General features: G+C 33.3%; 1 protein-coding gene across 1 annotated transcript; it reads right to left on the minus strand.

Moving 5' to 3' along the window:
• Window positions 1-782: 782 nt before the first annotated feature.
• LOC116467267 (UDP-glucuronosyltransferase 2B10) lies at window positions 783-15448 on the minus strand. The gene is made up of 5 exons (XM_032150877.2): window positions 15299-15448; window positions 11076-11207; window positions 6996-7083; window positions 5938-6157; window positions 783-2220 (listed from the first exon to the last, which is right to left on the minus strand). The coding sequence occupies exons 1-5, from the start codon at window positions 15419-15421 to the stop codon at window positions 1941-1943; spliced, it is 843 nt and encodes a 280-aa protein (XP_032006768.1). The 5' UTR covers window positions 15422-15448; the 3' UTR covers window positions 783-1940.
• Window positions 15449-16190: the final 742 nt, after the last annotated feature.

Genomic DNA, 16190 nt, shown 5'->3' on the forward strand with positions numbered 1-16190 from the left:
CAAACTCCAATATTAATGATACACATTACTGAATAACAAAAAGTGTGAATCTTGGAAGGGCTGCACCTTCTTGCATCAAGCACCTCACCATCACTCGAGTGTCCTTTATTGATGAAGCTTAACCTTCAACTAGCTGGCAAAGGAGGAATGCTTACAGGATCCTGATTCGGTATCATAAAGCTATATTTGGATGTGAGGGACAATAAATAGAAAACTGATGAGGAATAAAATTTCAAATTTCTAATTTGTTATTATTTTAAAGTTGTACCCTAGGACACTGAATCTTGGTAAAGTTCGGATGAGTAGGAGGCATGACTTTCTTTTGAAAATAACATTTTTGAATGTGGGGACATATAGAGGTTCAGACAAAGGTGAGCTTAGAGTTGGCACACTGAGTTAGTAGTTCCACTGGTGGTCACTTGCCTAATGTCCAAATATATATTAAAAATTGAGATACTAGTAGCTTGGATTTTTGATTTCAGTAGTTGCTAGCTCGGACCTGGTTAGAGGGATTCTTGCTGTGCTGGGCCTGTGGGTGCCCTTCACCTATCACCACTCTATTCATACTCCCAACAAACCAGCACTGGAGTCACCAGTTATTTTGTGCTTTACCTATGATTAATAGGAAATTTTACCAATTCAAAGTATATGATGATATACAATTGATTTCATTGTTAGTCCCTAATAATAAACTCATTAATCACTTTTTGGGTTTATGATCCAGTGAGAACTTTGTTCATGTACTGCACTCATTTTTTCAAGTGCTATTTTTCATTAGGTTCTTCTTTAGTATAGAGACATCATTAAGGATAAATTTGTTATTAATAAGAGATTCAGAATCCTAAGTCATCATGACCATGGCTCAGAGTGACTAGCAAAGAGACAAAATTAATAAAGGTCAGATAAGCAAGTAAAAATTAATGAATAATCCTTAGTCAGACAAGGTGAACTTTGTAGTTGGTTGATCAATAATAATGAGGACCTGCAGGTTGCAAGAGTTAGGACAGAATGAAATGAAAATTGAGACAATCACATTGAATCAGCGCATAAATACTTTAACAAAGTATATAATGGGTAGTTAAGACCAAGAAAACAACTAGAAACAAGAGAGCTTTGGAAGAAAAACTAATCAGGAAAGCCTTAACAGAAAGTGTTAACAAGCAAAAATTTTAGATTTTAATCAGTTTATTGGTAATTTTCAGAGCATTAAGTGATTCTTCCTGTGGGCTGTATCTGTCAATCATTCATTTCCACTTTATTTTATGTAATCAAACAACATTTCATATAATTAGGGAGCACATTTCTGATTTCAAGAATATCTAATTATTTTTGTATTCATCCTTCTCACTTCATCCCATTCTTCTTTTGTGTTAGTGACTCTTTCGTCCCTGAACATTTGAATCATTCTTATATAAAAATCTCATTTTGTAAAGTTATGGTGGTTCATATCTGTAATCTCATCCCTTTGGGATGCTGAAATGGGAGGATTGTTTGAGCCCAGGAGTTTGAAATCAGCATGGAGAACACAATGAGATCTCATCACTACAAAAAATAAAAAATTAGTTGGACATGGTGACATGCACCTATGGTCCCAGCTACTCGGGGGGCTGAGGTGAGAGAACCACTTGAGCTTAGTAAGTTGAGGCTAAAGTGAGCTATGATCATATTTCAATATAAGTGCAACAAATTTCAGTACGAGCTCATATGGCTTAATATTATTTTTTATTTTGCCTAGTGTTTTCTTCATTGCCACAAAATATTTTTAACCATTAACTGGGTGGTAAATCTCTGAAAAACAAATTTTTACTTGACAAGGTAGACTTCAAAAATATTTTTTTTTGTCACAGGAAGAAAGAAATCTTGCATCACAATATTTATTGCTGGGATCAACTGAAGTATTCCTAGCTATCAGGCTTTCCGGCTTCAAATCTCAGATCTAACTAATCCCTTTTTCCCTTCTTTCCTTTTCTAGCAAACTTCCAGAAACAAAACAGACAACACTTTGTGATGATAAATAGCACAGTTGCCACACAGGCCAGCAGAAACCCAATCACATCCAAAGAGTGGTACTGGAACCAGGTGAGGTCGTGAGCTGCAACTCGAAGGTGTTTGGCTCCTTTGTGGCGCATGACAAATTCAATCCAAAAGACTGCTCGATCCAAGGGCTTCACTGGTTGATCATGTTGAATTCTTGATAATTTCATAATATTCTCTTTATATCTGAAGGATAAAAATAAAGATACCAACACTGAAAGTAAGTTAATTTGCCTGTGCATATCAGGTCTATGAAAGGCTTTTAAAGTGTCAAATAATTCAAAGTAAATGTCAAATAATTGATATAGAATTTATGTATTTTAATTTGAGTCATCATACAAAGTTTGGCTTTTAAATTGGACTTTTCTCATTGACAAATATTTTTAAAGTAGAAAAGGAAAGTCAGGTGAGAAAGTTATTTTTTTCAAGCAGAGAAAGTATGAGGCATTTTTAATTTGTTTTTAATTTTTTAAGTTTTTGTCGGTCCATATTAAGTGTATATATTTATGGGGTATATGAGATGTTTTGATACAATGTGAAATAATCACATCATGGAAAATAAGATGTTCATTCCTTAAGCATTTATCCTTTGTGTTATGAACACATTCCACATTACACTCTTAGTTCTCAAACAGGCATATTAGAACATGCTCAACATCATGAGCCATTTTAAGTGCTGTCAGAAAGATGTGAAAATGCAATCTGAGAATTATCATCTCTAAGTTCCTAAAAAGGAATTTTATCATGGTGAGTGACATGCCTCGTAGCTAGTCACTTTGCTTCTACATTACTCTTTTGTCTCCTACTGTTTCCCACCCTGTAGCCAGAATGATGTTTTGCAATTAAAGTGAGATTATGGCACTCCCCTGATTAAGATTTTTGCCTGGCTTCTCATTATTTTAAGAATAACATCCAACTCTGTTATTTGGTCTACAGAACCCTACATTGTTAGACACTGGCAAGCTCTTTTTCTAACACTTTTCCCTGCACACTGTCTTCTAGATTGGCTTTCTATTTTTCTTTAAGCTCCCAAAGGTGTTCTCATATTAGCACTTTACACATTTTATCCCTTCTCTCCCGCTTTTGGAGTATTCTTTCTTGCTACACCCGAGGCATGCTTCTCTCCCTTTTTGTGGCTTCCCTCTAAGTGATAACTCTAAGACAGGCTTTTACTGGCCACACTCTGATGGAACCTCTAGGATTTTCTGTTTTCTGTGTTTATTTTCTATTTGATTCCTAGAATTTTTAAAATGATTTATATATCTCATAAAATATATATTTAAATATAAAATACAGAAGGTAAATATACATATACTAAGTGAATAGTTCAAAAATGGAAGGTCATCTTGAACATTATCTTGAGGCGAAGATACCAATTTACCTATTGTTCAGTTCATGGTATAGGATATCACAACCTGCCTAGAATAGCTCTCTGTTTCTGAATCAGTCACCACTTTTGTCCACCAACTACAAGATTAACCTGACTTTGAATAGCAACACTAGTTTTGCTTGTTTATGTAATTGAATTATATAATATGTACTCCTTAGTGTCTATTTTTTTAATGTAGCCGTTCTTGGGTAATTCCATTGCTGTGTAGTATTTTGTTGATTGATAAAGCACAAACTATGTCTTCATTTCATGATGAATAGGTATTTGGGTTGCTAACACTTTTTGGACACTGTTGATAATTCTGTCATGACCACTGTTCTATATACCATTAGATTTATATATTTATACATATCTGTTGAGTATATAATTGAGAGTAGAATTGCTGAGATAAAAGTGCATGCATAATTATGATTTACTTCTTGAGTTAAAATTTTTTGAAGTGTATTTTGTTAATTTCCAAAATTTAAAGATATTTTAGTAACAGTATTTATAACCTCCCTTACTTCCACTATGGCTGGATCATATAGTTTTTATGATATTGAATCTTTTTATATTTCCTAAGTCTTGATTTATTTCCCACCACATGCCACTTCAAATGACTATTAACTATTCGACATGCTGTAGGAAAATGTGTCTTCCAGTTGATATATACAATACATATATGTGTATTGTATATGTACATGTGTGTATATCATTTTACATTATAAGATTCCATTTGTTAATTGTGTTCTTCAAATGTTTTATGTCCTTACTCATTATTTGCTCTTTTTTTAAAAAAAGTCTGTTTAGATTGAGTGAAAGTATTTGTATAATCACATTTAAATCTACCACTTTGTTTTATATTTCCTTTCTATTTGTCCAAGTTGGTTTGTGTTTCTTTCCAATTATTTCCCATCTTCTTTAAAGGTATTTTGATGATTCTTTATCCTTCTATTTTCTTTGTGATAAAGCATTTTAAAAGTATTCCTTTAGATGATACCCTCCTTACACAAAAACTTTATTGAGAGTAGTTATAAATGCTGAATTGATGGTAGCTGGACTCTACAAGGAATTTTGCACATTGTTATCTTTGGGGTGTGAACAAAATCAATTATTAAAAATTTAACTTAAAATTATATTTTTTGTGCTTCAAAGACCATCATCAAAAAGTAAAAAGTTTGGTCACCCAGAATGGGACAAAATATTTAAAAATTATATATCTGATTTGACCCGTAATATATAAATAGTTCTTAAAACTTAATAGTAAGACAAATAGCAAAGTTAAAAATGTTCCAAGGATTGGAGTAGACATGTTTTCTAAGAAGATACATGAATGATCAATAAGCACATATAAAGATTCTCAACATCTTTAGCAGTAATGAAAATGCAATCCAAGACCAGGATGAGAGATCATTTTATATGCACTAAGAAGTCTGTAAGAAAAAGACAGATAATAAGAGGTTTGGCAACAGTGTGGAGGAATTGCAACCATGTTGTACTGCTGGTGGTAGTGATGAATGGAACAAGTAATTTGGAAAACAGTTTAGCAGTTCTTCATAAACATACAGTTCTCATATGAGCCAGCAATTCCACTTACAGTATCCACCCCAAAAAAAGGAAAACATATTTATGCAAAAACATGTGTAGCAATATTCCTAGTGGCCTCAGTTGGAAACAATCAAAAAGCCAATGAACTGATAAATGAACAACTAAATTATGATGTATCCATACTATAAAATATTATACAAGTGTAAAAGGAAATTAAATATTAAAACACAACAACATGAATTAAACTAAAAACCATAAAAAAACAACAAAAAATTAGGCTAGGTGAAATGTCATTTACACAGTACCCTAGACTGTATGATTCCATTTATATGAAATATCTAGAGAGAATAATCTATAGAGACAGAAAACAAATTGGTGTTAGACTACCACTAAGAAGTCATGGGAGGTGATTTTGGTGTCATTGCAGTTTCTTTTGCGTTGATAAAAATGTTCCAAACTTATATACTGGTGATGACTTCATGACTCTGTAAACACAGTAAAAATATTTGGAATTTTTGCCATAAATAGGTGGGTTTTATGCTATCAAAATTAAATCTCATTTTCAAGTCTGTTACGATAATGATAATAATAAAAATTAATTTTTCAGCAAGAAAATAGTTATATTCTGAGACATTTTAGATATTTAATTAAAACATTTTATTATATTATTTCAAGTTTATTCTCCCTTTCTACTATGGATTCATTATGTCAAATTTTTAAGAAATGTATTTTTTTATATTATCTATATCATTTTAAAATTATTTTTGTTTAGAAAACTGTTTCACTAACTGGTTACTCATTAGATGTATGGGGTTCAAATACAATTATTAAATAGCATATAAAAAATAAAAACAGATTTCGGATTGGTTAAATCATTTAAATTCTTTCAAAATCACTCTCTTATAAAAAGGATGAAACTCATGCTCACTATTGACAAGAAAAGCTATCTTTTGATACCACCTAGTGAAAAATATTGTTCTACTCACGAAGGATCATTAATTACTGTCTTCAGTGCATTCAGCAAGTCTGTACTCGACATTGTGTGGAAGTCCAATTTAACAGCTGCTCCCTTGGCCTTCATGTGAGCAATGTTACCAGGTTGATCCCAAAACAATGGAATGCCCACCATAGGGATCCCATGGTAGATCGCCTCATAGATGCCATTGGCTCCACCATGAGTTATAAAAGCTCTGGTTTTTGGATGACCTAGGATTGGATGAATTTTTAGCAAAATTATTCATAGGAATAAAAAGAGATGCACAATGAAAGGCTCTGAAAGTGACAGTGTTTTATAAATAACACATTGAACTAATTTGCTATTACTTTTCAGACCTCAGAGGAAAAAACAGGTACTTGCGTTGCAGATGTAACTGAAGGCTATATGGTGGCGTGACTTCAGACTGCAAAACTTAATACAAGATTTCCAGTTGGAATAATGAAAAAGAGCATTCTAGATTTTAAAAAGGTGCACAAAAGAGGACAGCAAAGAGATGGGCATGAAATGAAATGTTATTTTAAATACAGTCACAGAGTGTGATATGTGGGGTGTGCAAGGCAGCAGGCAGTGGGTTGGTGGTGGTGCTAGGATTGAGGAAAGACAGGTCACACTTCATCGTGAAATGTGTCATTACTTTAAGATTAAGATTAGGAATTTAGTCCTCCAGAAAATACAGAGTCATTGGTGACAGAAGAGCTATTACATTTAGTGGCATTTGAAACAACCCTGCAGGAGAGGAGAAAACAGGTGTAAAGTTGTAGAAATAGGAGACAGAGGGACAGCCCAGGAAGATATTGAAAAATTCTGTGAGATATAATAACACCTGAAATAAAGATTCTCTCTGATTGTGACCATAAAGAATGTGAGTGTATATCATAAAATGCCAACAATTATAGCATATTCTTTTCCCCCTATGACTGGAAAATAAATATAAAGAAGTTACATTGTGTTTTCCTTAACAAATATTCAATAAGCTTGTTTCATGAACTATTAACACTCTAATATGTTGTTACTAATATATCCGGTATTTGTTCACAAGAGTTTTACCTAGAAGGTCATTCTGGGGTATCCACCTGTACAGCCGAGTATTGAGACCTAAGGCATCTGGTTTATTCCCATCAAATCTCCACAGAACCTGTTAAAGAGAATATCTTATTCCATGAGTGGAACTCAAAAGTTATAAAATGTTAGAACTGTAAAAAGAGTAGAAATGAGATCAAGGGATGTTAGTAAATAAATCTACTCAAAGACTGATGTAAAAAGAATACCCACATTTTATTTTCTGAACTTTTATAATGATTTAGGTATATAAGAAACCATTATTTTCCAAAGTAATACCTTAGAAAAATAATATTATCAATAAAAAGTTCAAGTATTTAAAAAATTCTTTTTAAAAGAAGAACTACCTGTGGCTAACCATCATATGAAGAAAAAAAGTTTAATATCACACATCATTAGAGAAATTCAAATCAAAACCACAATGAGATAACATCTCACACCAGTCAGAATGGCCATTATTAAAAACTCAAAAAATATGATGTTGACAAGGTTATATAGAAAAGGAATGCTTATACTCTGCTGGTTGGAATGTAAGTTAGTTCAATCATTGTAGAAGACAGTGTGGTGATTCCTCAAAAACCTAGAGGCAAAAATACCATGAAACCCAGCAATTCCATTACTAGGTATATAACCAAAGGACTATAACTTGTTCTTTCATAAAGATCCATGAACGTATATGTTAGTTGCACTACTATTCACAATAGCAAGGACATGAAATCCACCTAAATGACCATCAATTATGGACTGAATAAAGAAAATATGGTATATATACACTACAGAATATTATGCAGCCATAAAAAGAACAAAAATATGTGTTTTGCAGGGATAAGGATTGAGCTGGTGGCCATTAGCCTTAGCAAACTAACATAGGAATTGAAATCCAAGTGTAACATGTCCTCACTTATGAGTGGAAACTAAAAGATGAGAACACATGTATACATAGAAAGCAACAACATATCCTGAGATGTATTGGAGGGTGGAGGATGGGAGGAAAGAGAGGATCAGGAAAAATAATAAATGAATATTAGTCTTAATACCTGGGTGATGAAACAATCAATCAGTACAACAAATCCCCATGATACAAGTTTACCTATGTAAAAAACCTGCACATGTACTCTTGAACTTAAAAGTTAAAAATAAAAGTTAATTTAATTAAAAAAATAAAAATATTCTAAAAAAAGTATAAAAAATTATAGGGAGTCGTAATTCTGGTGTAAAAAAACAGTAACAATTTAGTAATGATGTATATGTTTATTTTATGTATTTTATATTAGTTTTCATCTCCAAATTTAATTTTGTCTCCAAATTTAATTTCTTTTTGAGTAATATGAGTAGTTTCAATATATCTACTTGACTGTAGGTTGTTATATTAGAGCCTGTTGTCCTTTGACAAAATAGCAAGTCTATAAAATAAGCTACTTATAAGAAATAAATAAATGCTGCAAGGATTTTATGTATAACTTCATTGGAATTACAAATTATCAAGCACTACTTCCAAGAAAAATTTCAAGTGACAATTTTTGATACAAATTCAGAGTATTACCAACCAGTATTGCTAATTTTGGATTTTTTTGGCATAGAAATGAGGAACATGTTGGTATCATGAATAAAAATAAAGCTTTTGAATAACCTCAAAATTGTATTTTGCTGAATTTGGTCAACTGATTATTAACACTTAGACAAGGTGCTACAAAGCTTTGACAACAGTGATTAACATGTTCTGCTATAGCCAAGACATTTTTATGTTTAAGCTACTAATTTTGAAACTCCAAAGCAATCCTCATAAACTGAACAATAATTTACAGTGTTTAATTTTATTTGCTACATCAGTGTTAAAGTAACTCAGGTTTCAGCAAAATTTAGAGGTCATTACAAGAAAGCTTTATCAGATAGGAAATTAAAAAGTAATTGACAAATACACAAAGGTCACTGGTTTATTCTATATAGAAGAAAATACATTCCTACTGTGTTCTATGGAGGGGGCACCTGAACCTGTTCCCCTGCCTGGCTTCCCTCTGTCTCCTTTCTGTATTTCCTTCTGCTGCCTCCATTGGGAGGGGTTGTTAATCTGGTAGTTAGTGCTGAATCCTTGTGGGGCCACATTTTATACCGGACAGGATCCACCTTCAGGTCAGGATCCATCTCCACCCTTTTTCCCTTTCATCTTCCTGCTTCAGGTATTGGCTGGGCCCAGTCCAGCAGGGCAAGCTGCTTTTTCTCTTTCTCTAAATCTACCTGGCTGTGTGGGTACTTGGACTGGTTGTCTGTCGGGCTAGGCCACTCTTTCTCTGAATAGTATCCTGAACATCATTCAAATAGGCCTATTCCAAAATGTAGAGGAAGTACATGAGGCTGGATAATATGGCAAGCCTAAACTGCATGATGCATGTCAGACTTTTTGAAATACCTGCTATTGTTATTGTGCTAGTGAAGTCACCCATTGAAACATAACTTTTTCTGATAACATCTGTAGTGTACAGTGTGCCCTCAGGAATTCTTAAACAAAAGGGTCAAATGACAGGGGCAGAATTTGGTGGTAACTCTTACCTGACCCCAATAACATGATAATATCAATACTTAATCTACATTTCCTAAATAAATTCATTCCTGATCATACTGTTAATGCCAAGTTTATTATCAATGAAAAACAGCCTCTATTATTTTAGCATCATCCATGTATATTTTTTATTTTGAACTAATATCTGAGATAATTAGTGCTTTCCCAAAAGCTAAATTTTTAGGCCTGAACTTTCTTTTCTATTTGTCATATTCATAAAGTTTATTTTAAAAAGTTGTTAAAAACTTACCATACAGGAATATTTATTAATATACTTAAAAAGTTTGTTCCCTGTGCTGAAGTAAAATACATTAGTGATATCTTCCAGGCACCATGTTTATAAAAGTAAAACTTTGAGGTCCTGAAATATACTACAGTAGAGTCTATAGTTTACTAGTTTACTTTTTTTGAGACAGAGTCTGGCCCTGTAGCCCAGGCTGGAGTGCAATGGCGCGATCTTGCCTCATTGCAGCCTCCGCCTCCTCAGTTCAAGCGATTCTCCTGCCTCAGTCTCCTGAATAGCTGGGGTTACAGGCACACACCACCACTCCTGCCTAATTTTTTGTATCTTTAGTAGAGACGGGGTTTCACCATATCATTCAGGATGATCTCGATCTCCTGACCTCGTGATCCGCCAGCCTTGGCCTCCCAAAGTGCTGGGATTACAGGCACGAGCCACCGTGCCCAGCCTATAGTTTACACTTTAATCACAGGACTGGAATTCGTTCTTTTTACTCCCCTACTCTCCACATGTGCCAGTTATTATTCCTATATTAATGACATTCGATCATGTATATTACCACAGATCCTTAAATAGAGTATATACTGCATAATGACCAACAGAGTCAGTCTTCTCTATTTGTTGCCACATATTTCATGTAAGCATTTGACTTAAAGTACAAACAGAAATACTACATTCCTTAATTGTAAACATTCACCAAGAGCTTCCAGAGTACAATAGGTAATAGAGGTGGCCCAAGAGTTAGTCAAGTGTTCTTCACCCATTGGATACTGCTGAGATTAGGAAAACTCTTTTGAAGAAAATTATCATAAATCTTACTTGTATTTCTACAAGGACTCAGTTCTGGGTATATATTTTTAGTTGAAAACACCTGAAAGTCATTCTAAAGACTACATTAAGCACCATTTTCACTTAACTGAAATATATTGAGTTAAATTCAGCAGTAGTTAAGACTGTTAATATCAAAAATTAAAAATAACTGTGGGTCTCAAGTTCCCTTTTGTGGATACATATGGAGTACTGAGTTGCCACTGATGCTAATAGGAATCACTCATGCATACCAAAGGTAGTAACTCCCCCGGGGCCACAGGCAACCCCTAAGTCTGAGGCACAACTATTACTTCTGTCAGTGGATGCTATGCAGGCACATTTAAGGCTGTATTTGGCTGTAAAGAGTTCAATCTACTCTTTAATATTCTCTCTATGTAGATTACAAACTTTAACAGCCTCTTTCAGTAGTTTTCCACACCAGTAAGGCACTTCATCTTACCTTTTGTGGGATCTGGGCAAGGGCTGTTGCAATTACGTTGGCCCTTTCTGCTGTCATGTTACTGACCATTGACCCCAGAGAAAACACCACAACACCATTTTCTCCAGAGCTCTGTACAAACTCCTCCATTTCCTTTGGAAAAAAAAAAATGTTTCATCACAAAAGAGTATCGCCACAGCAGGCACTACCGAAAGAATTGGTACAAAATATTAGAGAGAAAATCAAGTATTTTGAAGAATTATTGGAGTAAATAATATTTTTTAACTGACTCAATCACTCAGTTTCTTTGCAAGAAGATGTATGAGATATTTGGCCTCTGTTAAGGATATTTGTGTAAATATGTGTGTGTGTGTGTAGGTATGTGTCTGCATGTGTGTAATGGAGAAAAGAAATGGAGCCATTACACTGTAGTCTGGGAGATGATGTTAAAAAATACACCCAGACTCTTCACTTATAATACTATAATTACTAATATACGTTTTTGGAAAAGTGGCATCGCTCGGGTTTATTTCTATATTTTTGTTCTACTAAATCACTTGTGTTTATTTCAGGCAGGTTTTCTGTAGAATTCTTTTAGTTTGAAGCCATTAGTGATTTACTTCCCTAACTATGAGCACTGAGGAAAAGCTACTCACAGTTGGGATAATTTTATATCTACATTTACGCTACTCTACAGTGCTTTATGCTTCACTTAAAATTTGTCAGTTTTCCAGTAGTTTTTCAAAAAATAAAATAAAAAATAAAAGCTGGGGCTTAAGAATCACTGACATTCTGGAGTCTAGTATTGTGATTTGGAATATTTATTAATCAGTCCTTAGAGTCTCATTTATAATACAGAATTGTACAGTTTATAGTTAGTAGTTGAATAACTGTATTTTTCAGGTTATTGTTTAGGTGGAGCACCTATTGCCCTGAAATCACAATTGTTAAATTGATGTGCTATTTATAACTGCATGTGAGGAACTCTCATCATCACTTTGTTGTGTCTCAGAGGCAGCACTTGCACCAGAATAGAAGAGGCCAGCAGGCCTTTCTGCAGGGGAGATCTTGTCTCTCTTTTGAGTAGCTCACTCAGACTCCTGGTGAAGATGTGCTTGGCTGCAATTGATTGAGAATTATTCTGACTTGTGTTCCCCAATGTATGCCAATATTTAAATTTAAATACTTTCAGATTTAATCATTGGGGTAAAACTTTTCCCAATGGTTTTTAATAAAACAAAGAAAAAATGTGTCTAAGTGTAAACTGTGCACCACATATGGCAGAGGGTTTTTTAAAATATGGTTTTTAATCTTAAGTTAACGTGAGAGTCCCTGTACTACTATTCCACGTAATACTTGGGACATCTAGGTATTGTGTGTGATTGCAGTTACCTGTAGCCACATTTAATGTAACTCGTGTTCAGTGTTTCACCTCACTAGCTTGATGCCAGAGCCTTGTTTTTCTATGCAGTGTTGAAGGAATCTGACCTTTGTTTAGAGATTCATCACTGATATTGACTGGTTGTTTCTCCTTTTGTGATAATATAAAAATAATACAAAATTAATGTAAGAAATTTTATAACAGTATGGAAACTTTTTTAAAAATAATTTTATCTAAAATTTCTATCTGGAGATATTATTTACAGAAAATATGTATTTTTTATTATGGATTTTGTCCTATTTATATAGGCCAATGTACACACGTGACACTTATTTAGAAAATTTTAATCTTATTGTATATACATTTCCTCCTGCAAAAATTTGCCGTCTTGTTATATTTATCATTTTCTAATTCACTTTATTTGTATTATGGCTGACAGCGTAATTGAACATTTCATTGATAAAATTATTTTAGTGCTATTGTAGGCATTTAAGTTTCTAATGATTATTTCATGTAAGATGTTGGATTACTTCCAATGTTAATTTTGTGAATATTTTCCATAGTGTTTAATAGGTACACCTTGATTAATTTTTTTATGATTTCACATGACTTTATTATAAATTAATAACAATATGTATTTTTAAAACACCTGATACATTTTGTCAAGTGTCTCATTCTCTTAAAATATACAGAAATTTTCTGAGAATCTAATATATAATTGAAAAGAAAGCAACCTGGCTTAGCAAATATTTTACATAATAATGAGTTAAAGAACTGGTTTCACAACCATTGACTTGCATTCAAAGCTTTCTGCAAGTTAATAACAAGAGCTAGTATTAGTTATTACCACTATTGTACTACCAGTCAACCTTTTTTTCTTGTCCTTCTACACGTCCTACTCTTTTCCTCCTCCTATTTGCGCTGTCAATTTCCCTTAGTGTGAGTGGGGAAATGTTTCAAGAGTAGTGTAGAGGGGCATATATTTTTCATTAGTCTTACCTCAACTTTTGTCTCTTGAGAAACTAATTATATAAAGACCATACAATTTGCATTAAACATAGATACTGAGTTTTAACAATGGAATACAATCTTAGTTTTATGCAAGCAAAAATGATCTTTTAAGAGATTGCATAATAATGCATTGAAGAAGGCTTACTTTGTACACATGTCTTAAAATGTGACGTTAATTTAAAATATATGAAGTTCTTGTGTTCCTTCAAAAACAATATAATCTTATATGCTGACGGAATTTTTTTTCATATTGAAACTAAGGGCACTATTCAGACACAAGTGGTAGAAATTATTTGGTCTTTATTATACATGCATTGTTCATTATTTCTGTGCTGCTCTGTCAGGCACCTATGATGTAGAGACGAGTTCCCCCAGGAAGCTTTACTGAGGTGCTTGTCATAAGGCAGAAATCATCTGCTCTAATAGGGTATGTTTCTACTCTAAAATGTAAAATTCTGGGATCTCAACACAGAATGATTTAAATGCTTTATTAAAATCACATGAACCCTGGGTTTGTCTGCACATATTTGAGGCACACATTTGTATCGCTGAGGAAGTGTTTTAAGCTGGAATACTGGTGAAGATCCTTACTACTTATGGAAGAATTTTAGAATTTCAACTAGCTTATCTTACTGTCACAACTGATATGTCTACTTTTAATCAAGTCCAAGGGTATCTGTCATCTATGGCTTTGCAAGAGAATATAATCTTGATATGCCGAATAATCTGGTTCTCTTAAATGAGGAATGATATCTCAAGTGACTTGCACATGTTAAGTAGAGAGTAGTATTAGTAATAATAATAAAATAACCATAATTGTAAAATTAAAAACATTTCTGAGCCACTGACTGTATGTCAGAGACATTTTAAGTGTTTTGTCTGTGTTAATATTTTTTTCCACACAACACAATATGAAGTTGGCACTATTTTTGTAAATGTAGGCATAATTATTTCTATCAACAGTCTAGTCCACTTTTCCATCATCTGCTACCTGAATCCATGGAAAACTTCCTGAATGTTTGGGTCTTTACAGTCTGGCCCTTCTGCAGTTTAATCCATTGAATATCTTGGAGCCTTTTCTTAAAAAAAGAGAATCATTTCATACATCCTTATTTCTGAACTCTTTTTAGGACTTTTTCAATGTTCTTAATAAATATTTCAACTCCTAATATGTATCTGGCTCTAATTTACCTCTTAGCATCATCTGATTCTTAATCATTCCCTGCAAACTAAACCTGAGGACTTGAGAACTGTCCTGACCACTTTACCTGCTTTCCCTTTTTGTCTGCCTCTCCCTGTCATTCTTTTCCCTATTCCGGCATATTGTTCAGCTCTCATCGTACTCATCAGTGACTCCAGGATACTTTCTATTATCTCCACTGATGCTTTCTTAGCATTGGGTTTTTTCTTGAGATAATAGCTTTATATAATTTTCATTACTTACTTATATTCTATATTTCAAAGTAGAATGTAAGGTATGTAGGGACAGAAACTGTGTCTATTTTTTTTCTCTGAAAATTCTGCACTTACCTGAGTTTTGTGCTAATCTCTTTATAAATATTCTTTGAATGAATGACCAATACCTTCTTAGGTGTTGCATAATCAAGACTTTAATTTAACCAACGCTATTTTCAAAGTCTCCTTAGTATTCCTCTCTATTTGTAATACGCAAAAACACTCACATACGTGTGATGGTATTAACATGTACATGAGTTTCTAATTGGTATCTGCTTTACCCCACCTACCTCCCATCCTTTTTCAGTGTAAGTCAAACACTCTGAATGAAGACTATAGAGTCATTTCTACTGAAACTTTGAAGCCAACAAAATAGAACCAACGAAAGTATGTTTACCTTAGGTAGGGGTTTGGCAGGTTTGCAGTGGAGTCCTCCAACAAAATCAACGTTTGGTAAGAATGGATGAGGAAATTTAAAATTCCAGGAGTTTCGCATAAGCCATATGTCAGCTTTCCTCATTGTCTCAGATAAGGTAGTGGGTCTTCCTGATAGGAATAAAGAAAAGAAGTGGATGACATAAGGTAATTGCTTTATGTAATTTTCTGAACGGGGTTAGAATAATGTAGGCAAAAATGTAGGTAAAGTTTGTGTGCTTTGAAAAATATATACATATATTCATATATAGGAATAATTCATTTTTATGTATTCTATATTTTGCCCATGTTTATTTATAAGAAAGGTAAAGTGGTGGGAGAATTATGAGGTTAAGCTGCATCTCTAATGTCCGGTCAGCATACTCACAATCATAAACAATTATTGAAATAAGCCGTAGAGAATTAAACATCAATTTATTTTCTCTTTAAAGCTTCAATAGTAGCCTCTAGATATTTAAACAAATCTTTGAGCTCCATAATCAATTATTCTACTGTAACCATAAAAATGATTTTCTAACAAATAGTCTAGTTTGCACAACTCATTAAGCTAATCCTTTTATGTTTGGTTCTTCAAGTTAACTGTGGACTATTTTGAGAGTGTGGCTGAAATCATTGTACCAACTACTCATTTGGATCCAAGCTGTGATCTTAATAATACTAAGTAAAGATATTTGTAAATTATAGCTAGAAATTTTTGAGAAATTATTGAAATAGAGATCTGTACTCAACCTTAGTCAGTCTCATATTTTTAAATAAAGAGACATAGTTTCAAATAAACTATATAGATATAACAACCTTCACACTTCAACAAGATGATTGGACTTTAAATAAATGATTTCCAATTCTTTAGTGAA

The sequence above is a fragment of the Hylobates moloch genome, unplaced genomic scaffold (genome assembly GCF_009828535.3).
Source record: "Hylobates moloch isolate HMO894 unplaced genomic scaffold, HMol_V3 SCAFFOLD_2, whole genome shotgun sequence".
Taxonomy (NCBI): Eukaryota; Metazoa; Chordata; class Mammalia; order Primates; family Hylobatidae; genus Hylobates; species Hylobates moloch.

What these genes read in the sequence shown, in the direction of transcription:
- LOC116467267 (XM_032150877.2), bottom strand. Translation starts at nt 15,421, where the DNA reads ATGAGGAAAGCTGACATATGGCTTATGCGAAACTCCTGGAATTTTAAA. An exon ending in ACCCCAGAATGACCTTCTAG is followed by an intron (nt 6,158 to 6,995) that starts GTAAAACTCTTG and finishes ATCCAATCCTAG; the next exon opens with GTCATCCAAAAACCAGAGCT. An exon ending in ACAGTAATTAATGATCCTTC is followed by an intron (nt 2,221 to 5,937) that starts GTGAGTAGAACA and finishes TTTATCCTTCAG; the next exon opens with ATATAAAGAGAATATTATGA.